Source organism: Apiospora aurea (genome assembly GCF_038362705.1).
Source record: "Apiospora aurea strain CBS 24483 chromosome Unknown utg000003l_segment0_segment0, whole genome shotgun sequence".
NCBI lineage: Eukaryota > Fungi > Ascomycota > Sordariomycetes > Amphisphaeriales > Apiosporaceae > Apiospora > Apiospora aurea.
In genome coordinates, this window is record NW_027117390.1 from 2,123,972 (window position 1) to 2,145,997 (window position 22,026).

Genomic DNA, 22,026 nt, shown 5'->3' on the forward strand with positions numbered 1-22,026 from the left:
TGCCTGCAGACTGTTGCATTACCGTAACGACAACATGTGATAGAAATAGGTCTCGCGACTCCTAGTTGTCCACGATATCAATACAAAAAACAAAAAAATCTTTAACGTGTATCCTAGTCAACTGCCGTGGAAATAAATCTTACCACACACAATTGAAAGAGGGATGACAGCTCGGTAGACGGGGGTATAAGCATTGCAATGATGATAGGGGCATGCACCGCTGGATACATCTGTTACTACGACCTATCCCTCCAATCAATCGCGGGTTTCATGAGTAGGCACCATCGTCAACCAGACCCCATCATCGGGTGACATAGTCAAACCAACATGATACTTCACTTCATTCACCCAATCATCATTGAGTGTCTTGAGTTGGCCACCAGACTCTGCGGCTTCGATACTAGAGAATTGCTGAAGAACCCGGCAAACCATGTATTTGGCCTCGTCAATCGCGAAAGCCTCTGGTCATTTGGAGTCAATTAGCACTACCGTAGGGAGAGGCGACGAAAGCGGGATAAATATATAGGGTTGGGTGCTCACCGCCTAGGCACTTCCGCGGACCGCCGATGAAAGGCTGGTAAGTCCAGTCCGTGATCCGGTCCGTCAGCGACCTCTCCGCGCTCCATCGCCCGACGTCGAACTTGTCCGCATTGTCCCACAAGCTCTTGTCCGTCTGCACCGCGTAGGCCGAGAAGCAGATCAGTGTGCCCTTGGGACACAGGATGGGCGAGTCGCCGGTAGGACCCCCGCCCCGGGGCAGCGTCGTATCCGCGTTGCAGAGGCGGCCGTTGATGGGCACCGGTGGGAAGAGGCGAAGGACTGGCCTGCTGTTAGCGAAGATATCGCGTCATGTCGGTAAGTGGGCAACATGTATACGTACCTTCGCAGACGAACTGGTCAAGCAGTTTCATCTTGCCAAAGCCCTCTTTTGTTGGCAGTCGGCCGTCGAGGATCTCACCAACCTCAGCCCGCAATCTGCCGAGCAGACTCCTCTCACGTGCCAACACATACATGCACCAGCAGAGCAGACTCCCACTCGTATCCCTGCCGGCGAGCAGCAAGTTCATGAACTGGTCTCGTATCTCGCCGATATCGTTATCATCCTTCATCAGCCGGAACAGCGCAATCCTATCCTCCATCCCGCCCGAGTCGTCAATGAACTGCTGCGCGCGCCGTATGATCCCCTCGACCAGCCCGCGCGCCCGCCGGCACGAGGCCCGGAACTCCCAGCCGTCGACGAGCCAGTAGAAGGCCTTGAGGCGCTCGCGCCGGGAGATCCACTTGAACGCCGTGTTGAAGCATTCGGCGAACGCTCTGCCCTCGGCGGACGAGGTCGACGCGGCGGGGCCGAGCAGGAACTCGGTGATTACGGAGAAGGTGAGGTCGAAGAGGGGGGCTTTGAGATCGACCAGGATCGCGCCGTCTTCTCCTGCCCGGCCTTCGAGATCGGAAGCGAAGGCTTGGAAATGCTGCTCGAAGATTTCGAACGGCGACAAAGTCGGCCGCCTGATGAGGGGCGCAAGCAGCTTCCTGGAATGATCCCATGGCTTCCCGTCTTGGGTGAATATGCTGTCACCAATCAGTGGCCTCACGCAGCCAGCTCTTGCTGATCCAACGTCAAAGTCTGCAGGATATTGTTAGCATGAATTTCGACTCATGAGCATATACCACATCGAAATCGGGGACATTGTTCGAGCGAGTAAAGGAAAAGGGAAAAGAGAGAAAGAAAAAAGGAGAAAAGCTGATCCGTTCCATACGTTTGAACTGCCGGGCCAACACCTCCCTTATCACCACGGGATCCCTCGTGATAATCGTGTACAGCCCACCGCCATACTGCGTGTACGTATCCCCGTGCCGCTCGTGCTCTTCCAGCATCAGCAGCGGGTATCTGCTATTCTTCTCTGCTTCCACCACCTTGCCCAGCTTGTCCAGCCCGAACGGGCGCAGCCACTGGTTGGGCAGGATCTTGGGAGCTCGGCAGCCTGACGCAGCGGCCAGAGCCTGGAGTCGTTGAGACTCCCGCTGTCGCCAAATGAGATAGTAAGCAGCGAGGCAGCCGCTAGCAATGGCGACGAGAGTTGTGAGCATCATGCATGTGAGTGCCGTAACTCGGCGAAAACTGAGGGAAAGAAAAGGAGTTGGTCAGCATTGTGAAACGTGCCCGGACTTGGGGGAGCTGAAAAACTCCAGCCGTGGGCCGTGGGGGCGGAAAGTCTCCCAAAGCGGACGGAGCAACCAACCCCTGCTCGATCTGACCGGCACAAGACTAGTGATGGAAGAACATGCTTATTGCGCAGCGCCTAGTGCCAGTTGCGGTAACTTGTTAAGAGATTTCACAGGGTTCATCAGTGCTCTCACCAGATTCACAGAAAGAGGCAATACGTATAAGAAAAACCATACTGAAGGAGTGCCTTTTCTGTCCCATGACCATGACAAGCTTCAGTATTACGGTCTTCGCAACCTGCACTCTGCTATCCAAAAGTGCGAGTGGCTGGCTGTCTACTAAGCATGATTATTCATGTGCTATCTAAAGTAGTACGTTGCTTGGTCCATACACATTCCTTAAACCTGGCGTGGCCGGCCGCTTCATCAAGAACAATACCTCCGGAAGACATATTCCTCCCACCGACTCCCCTCCCCAAAGATCCTCCGCGTGCCCTCGAGCAGCCTCTCCACGAGCGGCGCGGCCTCCTCCGTCTTACCTAGTTTCCGGTAACAATCGATCAAGTACGCCATCGAGACCATCTGATCGGCGTGCCCGGCGCACGACGCCTCGTACGCCGCGTTAACCTCGTGCAGTATGGCCTCGGCCTCCGCGAGCCCCCGTCCTTCTTCATCACCATCGTCCTCAAGGGATTCCGACCCGGGCTCTGCCGCCGGCGACCTCATCAAGACCCTCGCGAGCTGGGCCTTGCAGTACAAGATGCCCAGGTGCGTCTCCCCCGAGGTTCCGCGCGGCGATCTTCAACCCATCCCGCATCATCTTCTCCGCCGCCGCCAGGTCCCCGCGCCCGCCCCGCGCCGCCTTGACGCGCGCCAGGTTCAGGATCGACCACAGCGTGAAGGCGTGCTCCTTCCCGAGCTTGACCCGGCGGGCCTGCACCACTTCGAGCAGCAGCTCGTGCGCCTCGTCGAGGTCGGCGCGAGGGTGGTGACCGTCTGCCTCTTCTCCTTCTCCTTCCTCGGTTCTTTCTTCTTCCCCATCTCCGCCGGCCGCAGTGCTTCCACCGCGCCTGTCGCTGTCGCCGTAGACGTAGTAGTACCGATCAAAGTGAGCCATGGCCAGGCTATCGAGTACCGTGAGCGTATCGGTATGCGAGCGCTGGAACGCCGCGTCCCTCTCGAGGCCCGCGAGCGCCTCGCGGTGCAGCCGCAGCGCCCGGTCGAACTCGAAGAACTTGCCGACGGCGCGGCCGAGCCCCGACTTGGCGCGCAGGGTGTCCGGGTGTTCCGGCCCGTGGAGCCGCGTCAGCCTATCGACGACGTCCCCGAGCAGATCGCGCGCCTCGGCGAAGCGCGACTGCTGCCAACGCGTGTTGCCGAGCTTGTCGAGCACGCGGATCGTGTCCTCGTGGTCCGCGCCGAGACTCATAACGCAGTGGTCGCGCAGGTCCTCGAGCACGTCGCTGGCCCGGCCCCCTCGCTCAGCGCCCAGTAGATGTCGGACATGAAGAGCAGTAGCCGGATGGTGACGGGGTTGTCCTTGCCCAGCCGCGTGCACAGGAAGTCGGCGACGATCTGCTGCTGCGCCAGGGCCTCACGGTACAGGCCGTTGTGCGCATAGACGAGGCTGAACTTGGCGCGCTGGGCGATCTGCGACCGCGTCGTCCCGCCCGAGACGACGGGCCAGAACCGCCACCAGCGCGCGCTCAGGTGCCGGTTCCGGTCGCTCTGCCCGCGGATCCGGGCTTCTTGCGCCTGGACGTGGTGCACGTGAGGCAGGATGTCGCGACGCAGGTCTTCGTCCGATTCACGGGTGCCCAGCGGCGGCAAGATGACGGCCTGGGCGAGCATGGTGCCCGCGGCTTGGCACCACACAGCCTGCTCGGCGAGGCTCATCTGCGGCCGCTCGCGGACCCAGACGTGGATCAGCGAATGCATCGAGTAGCTGTCGTCCGCGGCGTCGTACTCGAGGAGCGACATCTGGTGAAGTTGCTTGAGGGCTTCGCGGAGCCGGTCCTCGTCGAACTCGCCGTATGGGTCGACATCGCGGAGCACCTTGGGAAGCACAGGCACTTCGCCCATCCGCGTGATCGCCACGGCGAAGCTCACTGCCAGTTCCTTCGCGGCTTTGGCAAGAGGCTTGCGTGCGACCGCCTTGCGCTGCGCTGCGAGGGCTTGCTGCTTCTTCGCCTCCGCCGCTTCGAGGATCGGGTTCGTGGCGGCCTGGATCAGCGTGTTGACGCGGACGCCGCGGCAGTGCAGAAAGGCAAACGTCTTGAGGAGCTCCACGGCGTCCTCGCACATCTGGCTCTCGTTCTTCAGCAGGCCCTGGAAGGCCAGCTCGTAGCTCGAGAAGACGGTGATGTTGGTTTCCGAGAGCCGTCGCCGCCTTCGGGCCTGGTGCACGCGGGTCCAGCTCTGTTCAAAGTACTCTATGTAGGTCTTCAGGGAACAGACGTGCGAGAGGATGGCCTTCCCGGCATGGATGATGGCGAGCGGTAGGAATCCCAGCTTCTGGCAGATCTTGCCGGCGAGGAAGAGTGATGTCGTGCTCCATGGGGCCACCTCGCCCGCTGTTCGTAGCAGCAAGTCCTTTGAAGCCGTGCCTGGGTAGTATAGTTAGTAGAAGTCCTCAAGAGTGTGATGGAGAAAAGGGTGGTACTGCTGAACCGACTTACTGTCTAGTTCTGTAAAATGAAAGAATCCCATCCCGACCGTCCCCTGCGTCCTCAACTGGTAATTCCGCGTCGTGATCAATATGACGCCCCTCTCGCCCTCGGGGAAGTACCGCTCCACCGCGATCGCCGGATCGTCCGCATTGTCAATGATGAGCAGCCACGGCCGGTCCTTGCTCGAGAGCCACGCCTTGGCCGCCCGCTCGTTGGCGTCGACCTTGCCGAGCCGCGCGATCTCGGCAAACGACTTGCGCGCGCTCTGCTCCGACGTCGCGTCGACCCAGAATACGCCCCAGAAGCGGTGCCGGTTGTCCTGCGCCCACTTGCAGCAGAACTGGCTCTTGCCCGCGCCGCCGAGGCCGTACACCACGAAGCGCTTCTGCTGCTTCGGCCGGGGCGAGTTTCCTCTTCCTCCTCCTACGCCTCCTCCGTCTGCTTCGTTTTCTTCGTCTCGGAAGACGCCCCGCTTAAGCGTGTCTAGCTCGTCGTCGCGGCCGATGAAGGCGCTGCTGACCGCCTGCGGCAGGCTGAAATGCTCGTTGACGTAGGCCAGGGGCATGACCGCCCGCGCGGACTCGAGGACGGGCCCCGGCTTTTCGTCCCGGGCGCTGAGGCCTTCCTGCACCACCGCGATCCCCCTGCGCAGCTCCGCGCGGAGGGCCCGGATCTGCGCGACTGATTCCTTCGAGTTGGACTGCGCCCTGCGGGTGTAGACGATGTTGGCGGCTGTGAGCAGCAACTGCAGCCCGTCTTGGTGGCTCTTGATCCTTTGCCGGAACTTGGCGAGTTCATCCTCTTTGAGGTATTTCCTGAGCCATCGTTTGGTACGCTTTACGAACTCTGGTGTACTTCTATTACTCTTGGAGTCTTCGCCGCTGCCGCCGTCGTGGATTTTGGCGCAGATCGCTTCCAACTCCTCGAGAGTCGCGCCACATTCTGCCAATTTCGCGTCAAAGGCAGTCCACAGGCTGCCAACAGCGCCTTCATCGCGTCCATCTTCATTTACCTTCTCAGAATTGGACGCGTTGATGTCGTCTTCGAAATGTTTGCGGATCGCATCGTTCGTGTTCTGGAGGGAGACGATCTCCCGGGACAGGTGTATCAGGTCCCCGTCGACCGCCTTGATCCCGGCCGCGGCCTCGTACAGGAACTGGGCAACCTTGACGCAGACCCCGGCGAGCTCGAAGCTGGTCGCGATGATCGAGAGTGGTTCGGCCATGCTAGGGCGGGTGTTTGGGGACTCGGGTTCGGCATCGTTTGTGGGTGTGGGAGGAGGGTTGGTTTTAGGTGAGTTGTCTGGGGAGGGCGGACACAGCCTGAGATTCGGTCCCACGGAAGGAAAGAGGCGTTCTATCTATGCTGCTTCGGAGTGACTCTGCCGTCTCAGCTGGGGACGGGATTCCACTCAAGTGCGGTCATTTGTGCCGAGGGTTTGGGGGCCGAAAGCAGGGGTGTGCATGACTTGGCGCTGAGGGTCTTTTCGTACCAATAATGGGCTGAGGTATATGCCACCTACGCCGTATCTTCTTCGAAAACGGCGTTTAGAGTAAGTCCGTATCGCGAGAGGACCTAAGGTTCACCGATGGACGAAACGCCGGTGACGTATATAATCTGGCTTTAATAGCATTCGCGATAGGCAGAGAGCAGCTTACGCGGAGTTTGGACCCCAGAAGTGTCGTCGACAATTGGATAAACACCCAAATGAACGATCTGATGCAAGTGTGATAGCTCGATCTGTGGCCGTTATTACACCTTGAGTCTGGCTGTTGTGGTTACTCGGGGTTCTTCTTTCTTCCAACTCTCGACAACCTATTCCAATCCAGCCACGAACGACCCTAAGGTACACACTCCTCGACACCAGAAAACAGCTATACCCCGTGGAGAACCGGTCTTCGCCATCCGAGACCTTCCAGACCGGTTGGGGGCAGGTCCATATCATCGTCGTAGTCGAGAAGCAAGCACACCAGCGACGCGTCGCCCTTCATCACCGCCCAGGCCAGCGGCGCCACGATGTCGCCCCCCCCGTCAGCTCCGAGATGTGCCCGTACCCAAGCGTGCAGTCTGAATCCCACTCATCATCGGGCAAGGGCCGGTCGGCCTCCTCGAAATCGCACAGGGTGGCGCCGCCGCCCTGGCCCGCCGCGAGGCCCAGGGCGCGGGTTCGGGTGACGCGGTCGCTCTCGGGCGCGAGCACCTCGACGAGCTCCCGGTTCCGTTTGCGGACGGCTTTGATGAGCGCAGGACCCTCGACTTTCCAGACGGTGTGGTTCGCATCCGCGCCCGCCTCCTCCTGGACGCGGGCGAGGGCGGGCCGGTCGTGCTCGACCGCCCACTCGAGCGGCGTAATCTGGATGTCGGGCGCCGGGAAGGGCACGAACTTGGTGTTGGCGATTTCTATATGGTCTAGGGTCGCGTAGTCGAGGTTCACCGTGCCGAGCGCCAGGATCTGCGAGACGATGCGGGGGCGGCGGTATCCCAACGCCAGCGCCGCCGCAAGCACCTCGCGCGATTGAGCCTCGCTCGGGCCGCCGTCGTCATCGGCGTAACCGGCTTGGTCTTTCTTATCCGAAGGGCAGAATGCTGTGGCCCCGGGCAGACTCGCGAACCCCGGCCTCGAGCCCCAGCGGCCGGCAGGGCGCTCTTCCTGGGTCACACGGTTCTTGAAGCAGAGAGTCCGCGACATCGACAGCCACGTCGGGTCCCTTCGCCTCGGCCACCGCCTCCTCTTGACCCCAGCCACTCACGGGGATATTTAGCAAGTAGGCGACGCACGAGGTCCTCGGCGTTCGATGGGAGCTCTTCGGGGATTCATAAGCTTTGGCTTCTGGGGTCCTGTTGTTGGTTTCCATCTGCGCCGTCGACACGATAGAACGGAGGAAGGCCGGTTAACAATTCATACAGAAACACCCCTAATGTCCACCAATCCGTCATGGTCAAAGGGCCAGGCAAGCAGGCGAACAAGGAGCTTCTCGCAGACGTCACTGATGTCAAAGCGATGTGTCGTCCCCCGCTCCCACAGGATATATCCCCGATCTACCCAACACCTGGCACGAGCAGCGACTTGGGCACGGTCGTATTCGAGAACGAGGCACGGGACCCATTGCCGGCGCACTTCAGGAACAGCAAGGTCTACCGCGCCTGATCCAGCGCCGGCATGCTCAGGCAAAGGCAGGCCGGACCGACGCCGCGGCCCAGGCCCAGTAGCGTAGTGCGAGTTAACGCTCAGAACTCCCGTCTTTGCCTTGCCTGGGAGGCGTACCCGGTCTGCCCAAGTACCAATACTGGATTGAGATACGGCGGTATCTAAACGTCTGGGTCAGCTGATGACTGATCAAAGGATAAGAGTGTCTCGAGGTACTTTTTTCCATACTAGCAGATTGTTCCGCGGATTCCGCATTCGTTGCTTAGAAGTGAGTGCAACAAAAAGAACCTCGGTGGTACGATTCTCGATATGGGCCCAGAAGGGGGTTGTTGCTTGGATCGGTGCAGGGGTTGGGATGGTTCCCAACATTTGCTGGGTTCGGCTCAATGTTGGATTACAGGGGTGAAGGTCCGCCAGAAAGAGCTTGCTTTCGCCGATGAAGGGGGTCAAAGGGGGCAAAACACAACATCGGATAGTTTCAACGCTTTTTGCATTTCATTTTGTCTAGAAAACCAAGGCCACTATTTCGTCATACCTGACATTTCCTCGAAGGGATCTCTGCATCAAGCGGGATGCCTGAGGAACCCTCCGTTTAAAGTAAGGGTGCTTGCTGTCTTTGATCTAAAGGGGCGGCCGAGCCCCTTCTGCTTTTTAGCTGCCGCGTAACATCTAAAATCGTTATCTTGGCCCGTTTCGTTATGCCAGTAGCTTCATTAGGCACACACCACCAAAAGCTTGCCTTCTCCGTGGTCTCTCAAGACCTTCAAGCGACGGCAGTGCCGATCTTGTTCAGTCCCTTGAGACTGCCCAGACTCAAGGCGAGACCTTGAGATCGACTTCTTATCCTAACGAAGCCGGTAACAGGGCCATCGTCACCCTCCTTCTCAATACTCAAGTTCGCAAGAGCATCCTCGCCTACATCCATGTCAGTTTACGATGATTATACGAAAAAGGCAAGGTACTTACCGAAAACGCTTCTTGCGTATAGATTTGCGCTCAAGAATTGACAGTCACCCTTCAGGCTGGCTTCAGGTGTCAGGCAGCTCATGTTGGTGCAGGCCATTAATTGCTCCAAGAAGTCGCGCAGAGTCTTCGCCTTGCTGTTGATGTTGACCTTGTTCTCCCATTCGAATTCGGTCCACATGGTTCGGAACTGGGTCTCGGTGCAGGTAGCCGGCTGGATGTAGTCCATTATGTCGACGTGCAAGTCGTTGAGGATGACTACATTGGTGTCGGTGCTGTGTGCGCCATCGTACACGACGTTGCCGAAAATGACGCCAGTGTCTGTTGATGACACCTTAATCGTGCACTGCACATTGTGGAAGTCGTGGGGGCCGAGGTTCTGTGTTGTTGGCCGCTCAACGACCTTCAGGTCGCCAAGCGTCGCGAACTCGACCGAAAGGTTCTGCAACGTCTCGGTAGTTTGGTTGACCAGTAACACATCGAGCACGATATCGAATTGGTGCACCTTGACGTACGCTTCGGCGTAGACGGGATCCGAGAAACCAGTAAGCTGCACAACTCGGCTCAGCTTAGATGAAAGATCCTCGGCAGGCGCATCGCCGCCAGTAGCCTTCTCCAAGTCAAGCTCAATCTCATCTGCCCCATCCACCGTGTTCTTCTTGGAGAGTTGTCGGATTTGCACGACATCGTCCACTTGAATGGCAGTCTTGGCCTTCTCAAAGGCCTCCTTCGCGGCTCGCTTCTTCTCCTCAACCTGCACCATCGCACGGAAAGCCTTGCGAGTGTCGTCCAAGAAGACGTTTCCGAGTTCCTTCTTCTGAGAGAACTCAGCCAGGGATCGAACACAAGACATGACACGGTCGACCGAGTCCTCATCGATAGGGGCCTTGACAAAGTGAGACTGGCCGACACGGATGATGGAAATCATGATCAACATGGCTTCGGCCTTCAGGGCGTTTGTGCGTGCATGGTCGGCGGAGATATCGGCGTGGCGCATGACCAACTTCGTAAGCGTTGCCGAAAGTACAGTCGCCAGGTAGTAGTCGCCATCCAGGATAAGCTGTCGCAGCGGCGGCTTCTGTGCAGCCTTGACAGCCTCCAACTTCGCAGCAGCCGCAGCAGAGCTGGTCAGAGCAGTCTCGGTAGCGTAAGTGCCGTCAGCCAAAACCTTGCGCGATCCGGAGGGGGCAGCGGGCTTGGAGTGGCCGTTGACTTGCTCATCCTTCTCCTTCTCGTCATCGCCCTGATCCAGAAGTCGCTGTTCAGAGGCCAGGATCGGGATCTCGCCCAGGCTGGCGCGGATGCCCCTCCAGGCATCCCGGATATCCTTCTCCTCAAGGGAGTACTCGCCAATAATCCAGATGATACCGCGGTAGACCTTACCTGCGCGAACCTCGCTCAGGGTAGCCACCAGACGCTCAACAATCGAGGGTCGCAGCTTGGGGAACTTCTCGACGACCTCCTTGACGAAGTTGATGACATCGACGGCGGATGTGTTGCTGAAGTCAGCAATGAAGTCCATGAGGAGGTCCACGACACTGGCTGCGACCTCGGAGAACTTGATGGCGCACTGGTGGATCGATTGAATAAGCAATTGGCGGTACTCGGCGTTCTTCTCGTACTCTTGGTCGACCGTCTTGGAGAGCTCCTTCTTCAGCAGTAACACGACCTCTTCCACGTTCTTGCTGGCAACCATCTCCAAGGCAATGCTGAGGGCCTTTCTTCGCACGTCGATATCGGGACTGGACAGGACTCTGAGGATCTCCATAATAAGGTCATCCAAGATGCCCTCGTTCTTCTGGCGCAACTGATCGACGCGGTCGAGCACGATAAGCTTGACATTGTTGTCCGCCTCCTTGATGCTCAACTCAATGAACTTGGCGGCAGCAGCCTTGACGGCCACCGGGTTGGATGTCAATGCTGTAAGCGACGAGGCCGCCTCGTAGACGACAGTCGAGGCGCCAGCCTCGAGAAGATCGAAGATGAGTCGCAGATAACGGGCCTTGTTCTGCGAGTTCTGAACAGCATCCTTGCGGATGAACTCCAACTCCACCAATTGCAACAACTCTTCCGCGTTGGGGATGCCCTCGAAGACGTTGCTGAGATAGGCAAGCGCCTTGTCGTGATCTATGCTGGCCAGGGCGGCAAAGGCATTGCGCTTGCAGGTGGCGTCGCTTTCGGACTCGAGGAAAGTGGCGATGAGATCTGAGGCGTCGGGGATGAGAGACTGCGAGTGTGTGAAGATGGAAGAGATGGCGTATACGGCGTTCTTTCGGACGTATGCGTGTCTGTGCTCGAGGCATTGGCGCGCTGAGGACAGCAGGGGGCTCGATCAGCTCGGGTTCTCGCAGCTTGCAGAGGAAGCGTAGTGTGTTGCCGCGGATGTACTCGTTGGGGTGTTGAAGGTCGTTTCGGATGCCGTTGCAGACCAGAATCATCTCCTGCTTGAGCTTGCCCTGGGCGTCCAGCTTGGGACATATCTCGTAATAGAAGTACAAGAGCTTCTTCAAGGGCTTGTACTTGGAGGGCATGACGAAGCGGATGATGTGCATGAGAAGCTGGGGCATGGGGTCGCCATTGAGCATGACGGTCAAGATGCGCTTCATGGTCTCGACCTTGCTCTCGTCGGTTCCCTTCTCCAGCTGCGTGCGCAGCTCTGACATGCTGGGAACATCGGCAGTGTTGTCCTGGTGGACTAAACTGTAGGCATTCTCCAGAAACGACGACATGATGGGCGGAGGGTGCGGTTCGCGACCGCAGTATCGGGGATTCGGTCTTGCGGTAGAGCTACACTGAGCAGGGTCAGTTCAGTACACGGTCGCCGGCGTGGTTGTTGGAGGAATCGTGGGGGAGTGATTCAATGGGCCCAATTGCAAGCGGTGGTTGAGGCTCTGGGTAGGTAGGTAGGCACACGTACACGTATTCAATTTGGGGGAGGACGGGCGTGGATGGGCCAATTGCGCCGGAAAGGCCAGGCTAGAGAGCTAGAGGGCGATCAGATGTTGACTAACAGACGAGTAGTTGTCTGTTGGCGGTTCATGCAACTGTGCATGTCAGATCCAGAGGTCGACCGATCTGAATTGGCGGCGGTGGTATGAATTATGTGTCGTCAAATGCTCTCCCTAAACACCTCCCTAATGGCCAGCTTCGAATTGTCCAGATTGGCTTTCTGGATAGCACCAGCTGTCAGCCTGACCATCTGTCCCTCCCCTGATCCTGAGCTACTCGGGTGTGCCCCACCAGCCCCATCGAATTCCGACCTGGTTGTTCCGACTCCGATAATCCAGCTCCATGATTGGTAGCGACGTATCTCTCCATTGGAGCCACAAGCGCCACAAAGCCAGCATCAGCCTCAACCAAGCTCGCTGCCGACCGTCTCCGCTTGCTGTCAGTTTCTGTTAGTCAAACTGTGCCCGGCGCCGCCCATGCATGAGCTATTGCTTATTGCTGCTCAGCTTTGGCTGGCTGCCCACACGAGCTCAATTTCTCTCAATATATAATAAATTAACAATGGAAAATACCATCAGCACATGACGTCATGTGCTTCAAAGGTGACATAGTATAGTGGTCAGTACAACACGTTGTGGTTTCATACCATCTCGCGTTCCGTGTAGACCCCGGTTCGATTCCGGGTGTCGCCATTGATTTTTGACTTTTTTCACGAATTTCTCTTTTGCTGCTCCTTGCAGACTGGGCAGCTAGCTGACTGCTTTTCTTGATAAGCATTATGTGTCTCCTTTTGGGCTGGCGAAGAAATATCAATCTGGGTGTGTTACTCCACTATTCCCGGGTGTTCGTATTTGCTCTATTGAGGATGCATTATGCGCTGACAAAGACTATTAGCAGAGCGACACCGGAAGCTGGTAGTTGTAATATCATCCAACTACATGCGAATCCATATCGCGTGACCTATATTGAGTGCAGATGTCTAGCATCGTACCAACAGTGGCAAAGTGGATGTTTGCTATACCCATGTGTCGCCATCGTCAAGTATCCAGTGTGGTGTCATACAACAAACGGACGGCTATGTAGATGCACCAAGCTTAATGGTTATAGAATTTTCCTGTATCGACCACTGAATTAGACTTTGCGCATACCGGGAAAACCAGCAAGTCAAAACTCAGTAATGAGAAATGCAACGGATAAACTGCTCAAGTACATACATATATAAGACCATGGGCGTAGATTCCTCGTTCCATATAAGCTACACTTTTCAATAGCATCGCGCAAAACATCATTGACAAATCTCGTTTGTTGAGTCTAATCTACTTTCTCTGTCATATCACCCTTCCCCAACAGGCTATGGACAAAGTTGGCGCTGAACCAAGTCCAACGAGCACCTAATCGACTCTCGGAGGCTCATATTTCTCTCCCAAGAATAGGGAGGGTGTCTAAAAAGCGCACAAGCGAACCTTTTTGAAGAAAAACGAAACAGCCCATTGATTACTCCTAGGTCACTGGAGCAGTAAGGAACGACTACTGAGAGAGGAAGGAATATACACCGACACTCGTTTGCCCAAACACCTCTATGGCCATGGACAAGATACCCCGGGCCGATGTCGCCTCAATGGGACCACCCGATGCATATCACGAGATTCCCGGTCTTTGGCCCCTTGTCATCATTGGCGGATTCCTAGGGTTTTTCTACCTCGTGGGCGTCGTCGCAGCCACGCACCAATGCTACCACGAGGCGCGGAAGACCTGGCCCGCCTTCCGCAACGACGGCTGCCTCATCGTGCTCCTGCCCTTCCTCTCACTCCTCTGCGGCATCCTCTGGCCGGTCGAGCTAGGTCTCCTCCTCGTCTTCTGGGTCGTTGCCCACGTTGCGCGCAGGGCATGCGCGGAAAACGGCAGCTGCTGCGGCTTCAACTTTACCGCGTACAGGGCCCGGAGAGCGGCGCGTCGGGTCCAGAAAGAGCAGGCGAGAGAGAATCTGCGGCGACAGGCCGACCTACGACAGGACTCTATAAGGCCAGTTCCCACGCCGCCACCTGCGTATACTGCTCAGCCATCTCCATCAGACTTGGAAGCAGGATTTGAGCGCATACATCTATGAACAACGGCTGGCTTGCTGCACCTACCTGTGCGATAGACCAGCACCGTCTTGAAGGGGACTGGAGCGTCTGTACTCGGTGCATATACAAAGCTAGCTCGTATATTCGAGTAGTGGTTCCAACTGCTTGCGAGTCTTTAGTTTGTGCAGGGGTTAGTGGGCATTATCTCAAAGTCGAAGGGCAAAATACGAAAGAAAGGATCCAGGATTCATTGGGTCAGTGTGGTGTTGTCAGAAGCCAAGGGGGCTTTTATGGGTGTCTGTCTGTTTCCCCTTGCTGGGAGCCATCTGTTGGTAGCGTTGTCTGTCGGCTTTGGTGAGATTGACATGGTGTTTATGCAGAACGGCCTCGCGTATGGCGGAGAATTAGTCTTTGCAAACCGGCTCGCATGGAAATTGTACTGCCTGTACAGTCTTTTCCTCAAGGGGATATAATCCAATAGAATAATAGCAGACTAGGGTCGAGGAGACGAAGGCTTTGGCGACGAGGCTCAGGCCAATGAACTGAAATCTGGACCCGAACTCGGCCTCGGAGGATCTCTCGCAGATCCATATACTTGCCAGTGATATCAAGTATCTGTCTTATTGGGGAAATGGCAAATCAGCGTTGGGTTTCGCTGAGCAGTGATTCACTATCGTGCCCGCTGTCTAGCCGGGTGGCGGGGTAGCAGGCCAGTTGATTAACGGGTTGAAGAAGCAGCATGATCACTGCGCTTATCGGCCAATTGCTCACTTAATCCTGCAGCGGAGTCGCGGTTCGTAACAGCGCGTGCCACTGTGTTCATTCATTTCCTGCGCGGATCTCTCCCTCGACATTCCATATTGAGCACGCCAGCACGTCATGGCAAACATATTTCGAGAACACTGTGTTCGCAGTGCACAGCTTGCGTAAAGATGTTTGACGTTCTGCTTGATCAACTGTCAAATCACCAATTGCGGGCCTTAGGGGTCCAAGGGTCCCCAATGCTTGCAGTTGCAGGGGTTCGCCTAGCCGACGAACCGGTTTTCACTGGCCTGGCATGGCATGTCTGGGCGCTGAGCACTCGCGTCTTCTTAGGCCAGGGCAGACGCGCTTCTGCGACAAGCCAATGGACGACCTGTCAAAAAGGGCGTGGAATAATGCAAACGTATCGCCGGCCTGCGTCGATCAGGGAAAGGCGCAACACAGGAGTTCGTTTCATCGCAGAACCTTTTCCAACCCCTTCCTAATTTGGTCCCCGCTCCCAGCAATGAGCAATGCGGTTTGTGGGCGCTGATGCCAGCATGGCATTCAACGTCCCCCACTTCCGGTGAGGGTAGGATTTCGGGGCGGGTATTTATTTCATGCAGCACGCCGCACGCCTGGCCGCCGTGGTTCTCGACCAGATAGTTTCATGTTCATTGTTCCTTCTTTTTACCGTTCTTCTGCACTCCTTCTAGAAGCTAGAGCCTTCACCATCTGATCTTTTGCCTTGCCGTCGCCCGCCCGCTATCTTAATCCAAATCTTTAATCGTCTAATCTTCCGACTAGACTTGTCAACATGGTGGGTCCCCGCCACGTCCACCCCTCATGCAGCAAACAAATCAGGGGGAATATCAGTCAGACCGAATAGACTAACGATACGACTTTCAATAGACCAGAACTCTATCCCAAGAGGAGATCGCCGTCTTCAAGGAGCTGTTCGATTCTTACGTGAGTCTCATCGCGAATTCATTCATATGCCCAAGTTGCTCTGACTAACATCTCAATAGGATGACGATAAGGGTGGTAAGTGCAAGGCCCAGGAACGAGGTGTCCATCGGGAGGCTCGTCGCTAAGACAGCAAACAGGAAACATCACTGTGCAGGAGTTTGCCAAGGTCATGTCCAACAGCCCCGGGCAGCAACCCACGGAGGCCGAGGTGCAGCAGATCATCAAGGAGGTCGACCTCGACGGCGATGGCACCATCAACTTCAACGGTATGTTGCAACACTACTTATTCAGCTATCATGCATGTGGTGGGTACTGACCATCATCTCAGAGTTCATCACCATGATGACCGGTCAGCCATACCCCCCGGTGACGGACCCGGCCGACGAGTACGCCAAGGCCTGGAAGGAGTTCGAGCCCTCGCTCAAGGGCTCCATCACACAGGCCCAGTTCCGCCAGCTCATGGCCAACCTGGCAGAGCCAGTCAGCGACGTCGAGGTAGACAAGCTGGTCAACAACGTGGATGGCGAGGGAAAGATCAGCTGTAAGTGAACCAACCACTCTTCCCCCTGTGAGAAAAAAAAGGGGGAAGAAAAGGTGGGACGATAACTAATCGGCGAAACTCTACAGACAAGGATTTCGACCACTTCATGAAGCACCGGAATACGGAGAGCGATATCCTCCAGGAATATGAGCAGTAGACCCGGTTGGGAGCTGATACCAAAGAAATAAAAGACGTTAGATCGCATCAACACATGGTGTATATAGAAATGCGTCCTGAATAGGAACAAATTTCGTGCTACAGATGCTATCTCTAGGCACAACCATTGATCTTTAAAGTGTCGAAAGCAATGATCCTTAATCCCCTTATCTCTACCAAAGCTGCTACATGGTATATAACGCTGCGTCTTTCGGTTATATCTGATTTCTTCTTCCATGTGGTAGTACAAGAACCATAGGCATCAAGGCTGGCTCAAAATACAGATCGCGCGGTTCGGGTTGGACAGGGAGGAGGGACATTAGCCGGTTGCTGAGAGTACGTACGGCCTTGGTTGTAATTGGGACCTTTGGAGTACATGCCCGTTTGTGCCCAACTACGTCCTAGGCTCTGTCAGGGCGTGGGAACTTACTGAAGCAAGGGATATACATAAATGCAGCAGGGTTAAGCAAAGGGATAGCTGCCACACTTAGGAGCCCGAGTTCGATATGGAATTTTTATTTTAGATTGACTGACTGCAGGGCATGCTGCAAAGTCACATGGCACATCAGCACCTTTTCATACGATCGTTCTGGTGGGACCCTTTGTACCAAGAACACGAAATCCTTCACTTGATCATTTGATCATCTACTTAGCCAGCACCTGCACATACTGATCCTATTATTCAACTGTGTCTTCGCCGTTATAACCATGTCGTCCCAAGATCAAGAGACACGACAAGGTGGCACCATCATCTTGACAGGAGCCAACGGGTCGGTCGGTCTTGCTGCCGCTGAACACTTGCTCAAATCGTATCCTCAGTATCATTTTGTATTTACGGTGCGAGACGCCGCCGATACAGATCCAAATACCCGGAAGCTGCGAGACCTCATCTCGAACTACCCACATGCCAAATCGAAGGCTTCCGTCCACCAAGTCGATCTTGCCGACCTCTCTGCTGTGCATGAGTTCGCTCTTGCCATCTCGTCTTCCGTGGCCACCGGACGATATCCTCGGATCAGGTCCATCATCTGCAATGCCGCGTACCGGGATTTGATTCACGATTCGGAGCTGACGGTCGATGGCTATGACAAAACCATCCAAGTCAGTTTCGTCGCTCACGTGGCCCTGGTTCTACGCCTACTAGACAGCTTGGCCGAGGGCGGTCGTGTAGTCCTCTTCTCTAGTGTCGGCCGTTATAGAAAGCCAAATGCCATGACATCCCTCTTGCCAGTCATTCCCGACGGTTCCGACAGCATCCTTCATCCGGGTCCGGAGCCGGATAAGAAAGCACAGGGTCCTCAGCGTTAAGCAACATCCAAGTTGTTACTGGGATCGACGGCAGCAGTTGACATGGTCGTGTAAAGAACCCAAGGCTCAGGAGTATCACGGTCGTGGCCATCAACCCAGGCGGGATTGGCGACTCTCGAGTGTTTACCACCAGGACACCGCGCTTCGTTCAACTAATGCAAACATTCGTCCTTGTACCGCTCATGCCGTTGATACGCCTGGCCGATCCAACGTTCCGGACGTCTGCAGAGGCGGCGATAGACGTCATCGAGCTTGCGGTTGGCGATGCCCACTCCGGCGAGCGTGGCTATTTCACCATGCTCCTAAAAGATGATAGCGACCCTGTTACAATGGAAAAGGAAATTCAAGACATCGTCTGGAGGATGAGTCTTGAGTGGGCCAAAGTCATGAAAGATGATACTGGCCTTCAAGGGGGTATGGAGCCCTTTTAAGCATTAGGTTAAACTGCATCTATTTTGAGTCGCACTTTTTGGTGTATATTGTTATAGACCGGCAAATTCTATTGATATGGCTAGTCCTCCCTGCCCCCCCTTTTTGGTTTTTTTTTTCTTTCTTTTCCCGTCTAGGTTTACTCGTCCCTCGGCCTTTCTCTTTTCTTCTTTTAGTTTTTCGGGCTTTGAGATGAATTGATCGATCCAGTTATTGTTTGTTAATACTCATTGAAAATAACTTATATATGTGCTCCGCGTCAGGAGGTCTCCGATACCACTGAGTCTGGTCTCCATCGAGGCACCCTTGCCAGTGTTTCCGGATGTTTGCTTGGCTGTTCGATGGCAGGGAGCTCGGAAACCATCACGAAATATCTCCGGAACACCTTCCCGCACACAAAGCACGAGTGCGTGGATTATTTGTGGCTGGCCTGTCTCGACGGGAATCTCAATCTGCCACTGATCAAAGCACCGTTGGGAGGCACTGAGGCCGTCAATCGGGCTCCGGAAGGACCCAAGTCGTCCTGGAAAAAACAATATCCGACTCTTCTGTTAACGGCGACTGGGTCCAACAACTATCGGTCGCAACAACTTCCACTTATGAAACTGTTAGTCGACTATGGGGCCGACTTTCTCGCGAGGAACGACTCATAACAAACAGTGATGCATATAATAGCTGCCAACATGAAGGTGTCGGTTACGGCGCAGCTCTTGACGATCTTCATGGAACATGGTGCAGACATTGATACCTAAGACGACAGAGTCCGCATTACTCTATCAAACATACTAATTGAAGCGGACTACAGCAGTGCAATGACTTCTCACGACTCGCTACTACTGCTCCTCAGCCTCGGGGCAGATCCTGCACAGCCGGAATTCAACGAATATCACCCTCTCCATTACGCCGCTTACCAGGGACTAGCACCGCCCGTCGCTGCGCTGCTGCATGTGAGAGTCCACGCCGACCCGAAAACTGTCCTTGGCCACACGCCACTTCACTTATTCCGGCATGACTATCCGGAGGTACTTGATTGATATTAGACCAGCTGGCTTCACAGGGTTACGGCGCTACCTACCCTCGTCCGCCGTCACCCCATTCCGATTCTCGCAAGAGTCGTGACGCTACAAGCTGTCAGAGCTTTGCAATCTAGCAAACAGCAGCAGGGCGCCCGAGCAGGGACCGCCATGGTGGCTCCATACCGGCGACGACGTGGATTTCCTGGCCGATCCCCTGCGGCGAGGCGACGTCGTCGGGCTGTTGGTCGACGCGGGGACGCCGGTCGCTGCCCGGGGCCACGAAGCCTGTACGCCGCTCCACTACGCGGCCCTGCAGCTCGCTTGTTCCGGGTTGGAGCTCGCGCCCCGCTGGCTCAAGGCCGGCGACCGCGAGTTCGTCGTGGCCCTGAGGCGGTGCGTCATCGGGCTGCTCGTCGACGAGTGCGGCGTCGATGCGGCGGCGGAGGATAGGCAATGGAGTACGCTTTGCAGCACCTGGGCGACACCATTCACCTGCTCTTACAGGAATTTATAGATAAGCGATCTTCCCACACAGCCGGTGGAGACGGTAACGCAGCGGCAGAGGATGTGGCTTCGCCTGCTTCGGAGCGGGTAAGACCCAGCATCATGTGGTAGGGCTAGTAGAGATGATGAGAATGAGTAATACACAAAACCAACCTACGGAGTACATTGGACATGGATGTGTTCTTCAATTCGTATAGACATTATGGCTTTCTTTCAAGCTTGGATTCCACGTGAGGGGGCCTTCTCGGTGCCGTAGTAGGATAAATTCTTTGTCCATACTAAAAGACGTTGCAACCTCAAGCCATGTTCCGAATCCGGCAGCTATATAGCAGACAAGCAAAGTACAAGATTCTGCTTGTTTTCTTGTTATGTACGGGCTACAAGTTTATATATAATTTAAAATCAAACTTACTTGATTGAACCACGAAGGCAGTGGTCCCCTCGCGCGCCCTTTTTGGTATCTATCTTACCGTACCTTTTCAGCCAGCTAGCCTCAGCACAATCCGCCTAGCTAATTGCCCATCTACCACAAAGAAGAAACGGTCTGCCGAGAGCAGGATGTGGCAACTCGTAGCCAGCACCTTCCCCCTCTTCTGGCTCGTCACCCTCGCGCGCCACATCGACCGGCCCACCCTCTTGCTCATCACGCAGCGCGCCCTCCACACCTACCTGCTGGTCGTCGGCCTGCTGCTCGGCGCCGCGCTGGCCGCGGGCGCGCGCAGCGTGCCGTACCGCTACGTCCACGGCCGGAAAGCGGCGATCAACACGGACTCATCACCGGACGACACCTACGTCTTCACGGACGAACGCGCCGTCGCCGCCGCGCTCATGGGCTGGGTCTGCTGGTACGGCGGGCTCGTGCGCAGCTACCAGAACAGCTACGACCTGCTCGGCCGAATCACGTTGCGCCACCGCGGCGGCGGCGGCAGAACCATCCACCTACGGCAGCGGGAGCGGGACGCACGCTTGGTGCTGGGCCTCGCCGCCGCCGTGCTGGCCATCGCGCTGGGACACCCCGGGTTCAGGGCGCTGGCGGGCGCGGGGTCCCGGCGGCTCGGGCTCACGGACGGGGCGGTGGGCCGGTTCGGGGCGTGGGCGCTGCAGCGGCTGTTTGCTGCGGCGAGGAGGAGGAGGAGGCGCACGGGCAGGGTCGAAACGGCGTGGAGGCCCAGGAGCCGGTGGGATCAGGTTGCATCCGGGGTGAGGCGGCAATGGCGCTGGCTGAAACTCATGGCGTTGAGGCGGCGCTGAAGAATGAAAAAGAAAAGAAAAGAAAAGAAAACCTTGGCTGCGAGACAGACGAACTCTCTGAGGTCTCGAAAGCTACGTACGCAGTTTGAGGCGAACGAACTCGCAGCGGCGATGCAGATACGGGCAGGCGGCTGGAGGGGGAAAAATACACGACGAATTCTTACATAGTCATGCAGGGGGACAAAAAAAGTTTCAATAGATGTGGATGTGATGTGCCGAGTTACACACCATTCGGTGATAGGATGACGAGATATGGAGATAATCTGGAAATCTTATTTCGACACCAGCCGCCCCCTGGCAGCCAATTGAGTCGGTGAACGTCGGTATGATTCTAAATTTGGTAACACCCGTCTGTCTCAGTTGACGGCCATCCTTTTTCGAAGAAAAAGAGGTTGAGAGTTGTTGTGGGTTGGAGACTGCCTAAGGTTTGCTTTTTGGAGAACAGTGCTGCTGCTGCTGCGTCCAAATGTCTCTTTTGTTGGTAAACCCAATGCCAGAAAGTATGTCGGTGGAGAGAGGGTGTGATGCGGACAGCATTACGTGCATACACTTGCATATCCCTTTTCCGTATTTCCTGATTGCTCCGATAAGTTAGTTGGAGATTGGAAAGAGTTGGGTCGAGGATCGGCAGACGGGCATGGGGTTGGGCGGAGGGCTGGTCAGTGATGGGAAATGATTTCCTGGTCATGGGATAACTCGTGTCTTTCATATTAATACAGGGGAAACACGGCAGATTGGCGGCAGCAAGCAAGAAACGGCATGTTCGACGCTTCGAAATGCAGGTCGCTGACAATCGGACAGACAGCCGAACAGAACAGTCGTCCACGAACGGGATGTAACCTATCACGAGCTGCCGTTCCTGAATTGCAAGGACCAGCGGTTCAATGCGAAACGCCAACGCCTCTTTTCTCTCTCTCGCTTTTCCAGAAGGGTGAAGGGTCAATTGACCCAGTGGAGCGCCAGGCGGGTAGCGGCGTACGGGGGCTCGGGGGCGTTTTAGAGGGTGCCCTCCAGCGCTGGCGCCAATCAGAGCGTCGGGATGGACCCCCCAGGATTCAGAGACAGGCCCCGTCAGGGACCAAAAGACCAAAAAGACAGGGGCTGTGTTCCAGGGACGGGCGTCTTAATGCGCGCCGCAAATTCCGTGTGTGCA

At 56.0% G+C, this 22,026-nt stretch overlaps 10 protein-coding genes across 10 annotated transcripts; 6 read left to right on the forward strand and 4 right to left on the reverse strand.

The window, feature by feature from the left end:
- Positions 1-255: 255 nt before the first annotated feature.
- On the reverse strand, positions 256-2,088 carry PG986_004513 (uncharacterized protein; the record flags this gene model as incomplete). The annotated part of the gene is made up of 4 exons (XM_066840735.1): positions 256-461; positions 541-819; positions 881-1,624; positions 1,758-2,088. 4 exons carry the CDS (start codon positions 2,086-2,088, stop codon positions 256-258), a joined length of 1,560 nt encoding a protein of 519 aa, XP_066703362.1.
- A 760-nt stretch (positions 2,089-2,848) lies between these two features.
- Positions 2,849-6,057, reverse strand: PG986_004514 (uncharacterized protein; the record flags this gene model as incomplete). The annotated part of the gene is made up of 3 exons (XM_066840736.1): positions 2,849-3,643; positions 3,694-4,769; positions 4,842-6,057. 3 exons carry the CDS (start codon positions 6,055-6,057, stop codon positions 2,849-2,851), a joined length of 3,087 nt encoding a protein of 1,028 aa, XP_066703363.1.
- A 765-nt stretch (positions 6,058-6,822) lies between these two features.
- PG986_004515 (Ankyrin repeat-containing domain protein) lies at positions 6,823-7,521 on the reverse strand (the record flags this gene model as incomplete). The annotated part of the gene is made up of 1 exon (XM_066840737.1): positions 6,823-7,521. One exon carries the CDS (start codon positions 7,519-7,521, stop codon positions 6,823-6,825), a length of 699 nt encoding a protein of 232 aa, XP_066703364.1.
- A 246-nt stretch (positions 7,522-7,767) lies between these two features.
- PG986_004516 (uncharacterized protein) lies at positions 7,768-7,980 on the forward strand (the record flags this gene model as incomplete). Its single annotated transcript, XM_066840738.1, has 1 exon — positions 7,768-7,980. The coding sequence occupies one exon, from the start codon at positions 7,768-7,770 to the stop codon at positions 7,978-7,980; it is 213 nt and encodes a 70-aa protein (XP_066703365.1).
- Positions 7,981-8,743: 763 nt separating this feature from the next.
- Positions 8,744-11,672, reverse strand: PG986_004517 (adaptor protein; the record flags this gene model as incomplete). The annotated part of the gene is made up of 3 exons (XM_066840739.1): positions 8,744-8,895; positions 8,947-11,212; positions 11,262-11,672. The coding sequence occupies 3 exons, from the start codon at positions 11,670-11,672 to the stop codon at positions 8,744-8,746; spliced, it is 2,829 nt and encodes a 942-aa protein (XP_066703366.1).
- A 1,805-nt stretch (positions 11,673-13,477) lies between these two features.
- PG986_004518 (uncharacterized protein) lies at positions 13,478-13,999 on the forward strand (the record flags this gene model as incomplete). Its single annotated transcript, XM_066840740.1, has 1 exon — positions 13,478-13,999. One exon carries the CDS (start codon positions 13,478-13,480, stop codon positions 13,997-13,999), a length of 522 nt encoding a protein of 173 aa, XP_066703367.1.
- Positions 14,000-15,516: 1,517 nt separating this feature from the next.
- On the forward strand, positions 15,517-16,366 carry PG986_004519 (calmodulin; the record flags this gene model as incomplete). The annotated part of the gene is made up of 6 exons (XM_066840741.1): positions 15,517-15,519; positions 15,612-15,668; positions 15,728-15,743; positions 15,806-15,934; positions 15,997-16,209; positions 16,296-16,366. 6 exons carry the CDS (start codon positions 15,517-15,519, stop codon positions 16,364-16,366), a joined length of 489 nt encoding a protein of 162 aa, XP_066703368.1.
- Positions 16,367-17,073: 707 nt separating this feature from the next.
- On the forward strand, positions 17,074-18,104 carry PG986_004520 (uncharacterized protein; the record flags this gene model as incomplete). Its single annotated transcript, XM_066840742.1, has 2 exons — positions 17,074-17,550; positions 17,730-18,104. 2 exons carry the CDS (start codon positions 17,074-17,076, stop codon positions 18,102-18,104), a joined length of 852 nt encoding a protein of 283 aa, XP_066703369.1.
- Positions 18,105-19,110: 1,006 nt separating this feature from the next.
- On the forward strand, positions 19,111-19,632 carry PG986_004521 (uncharacterized protein; the record flags this gene model as incomplete). The annotated part of the gene is made up of 2 exons (XM_066840743.1): positions 19,111-19,124; positions 19,266-19,632. The coding sequence occupies 2 exons, from the start codon at positions 19,111-19,113 to the stop codon at positions 19,630-19,632; spliced, it is 381 nt and encodes a 126-aa protein (XP_066703370.1).
- Positions 19,633-20,180: 548 nt separating this feature from the next.
- Positions 20,181-20,873, forward strand: PG986_004522 (uncharacterized protein; the record flags this gene model as incomplete). Its single annotated transcript, XM_066840744.1, has 1 exon — positions 20,181-20,873. One exon carries the CDS (start codon positions 20,181-20,183, stop codon positions 20,871-20,873), a length of 693 nt encoding a protein of 230 aa, XP_066703371.1.
- Between the last annotated feature and the right edge of the window lie 1,153 nt (positions 20,874-22,026).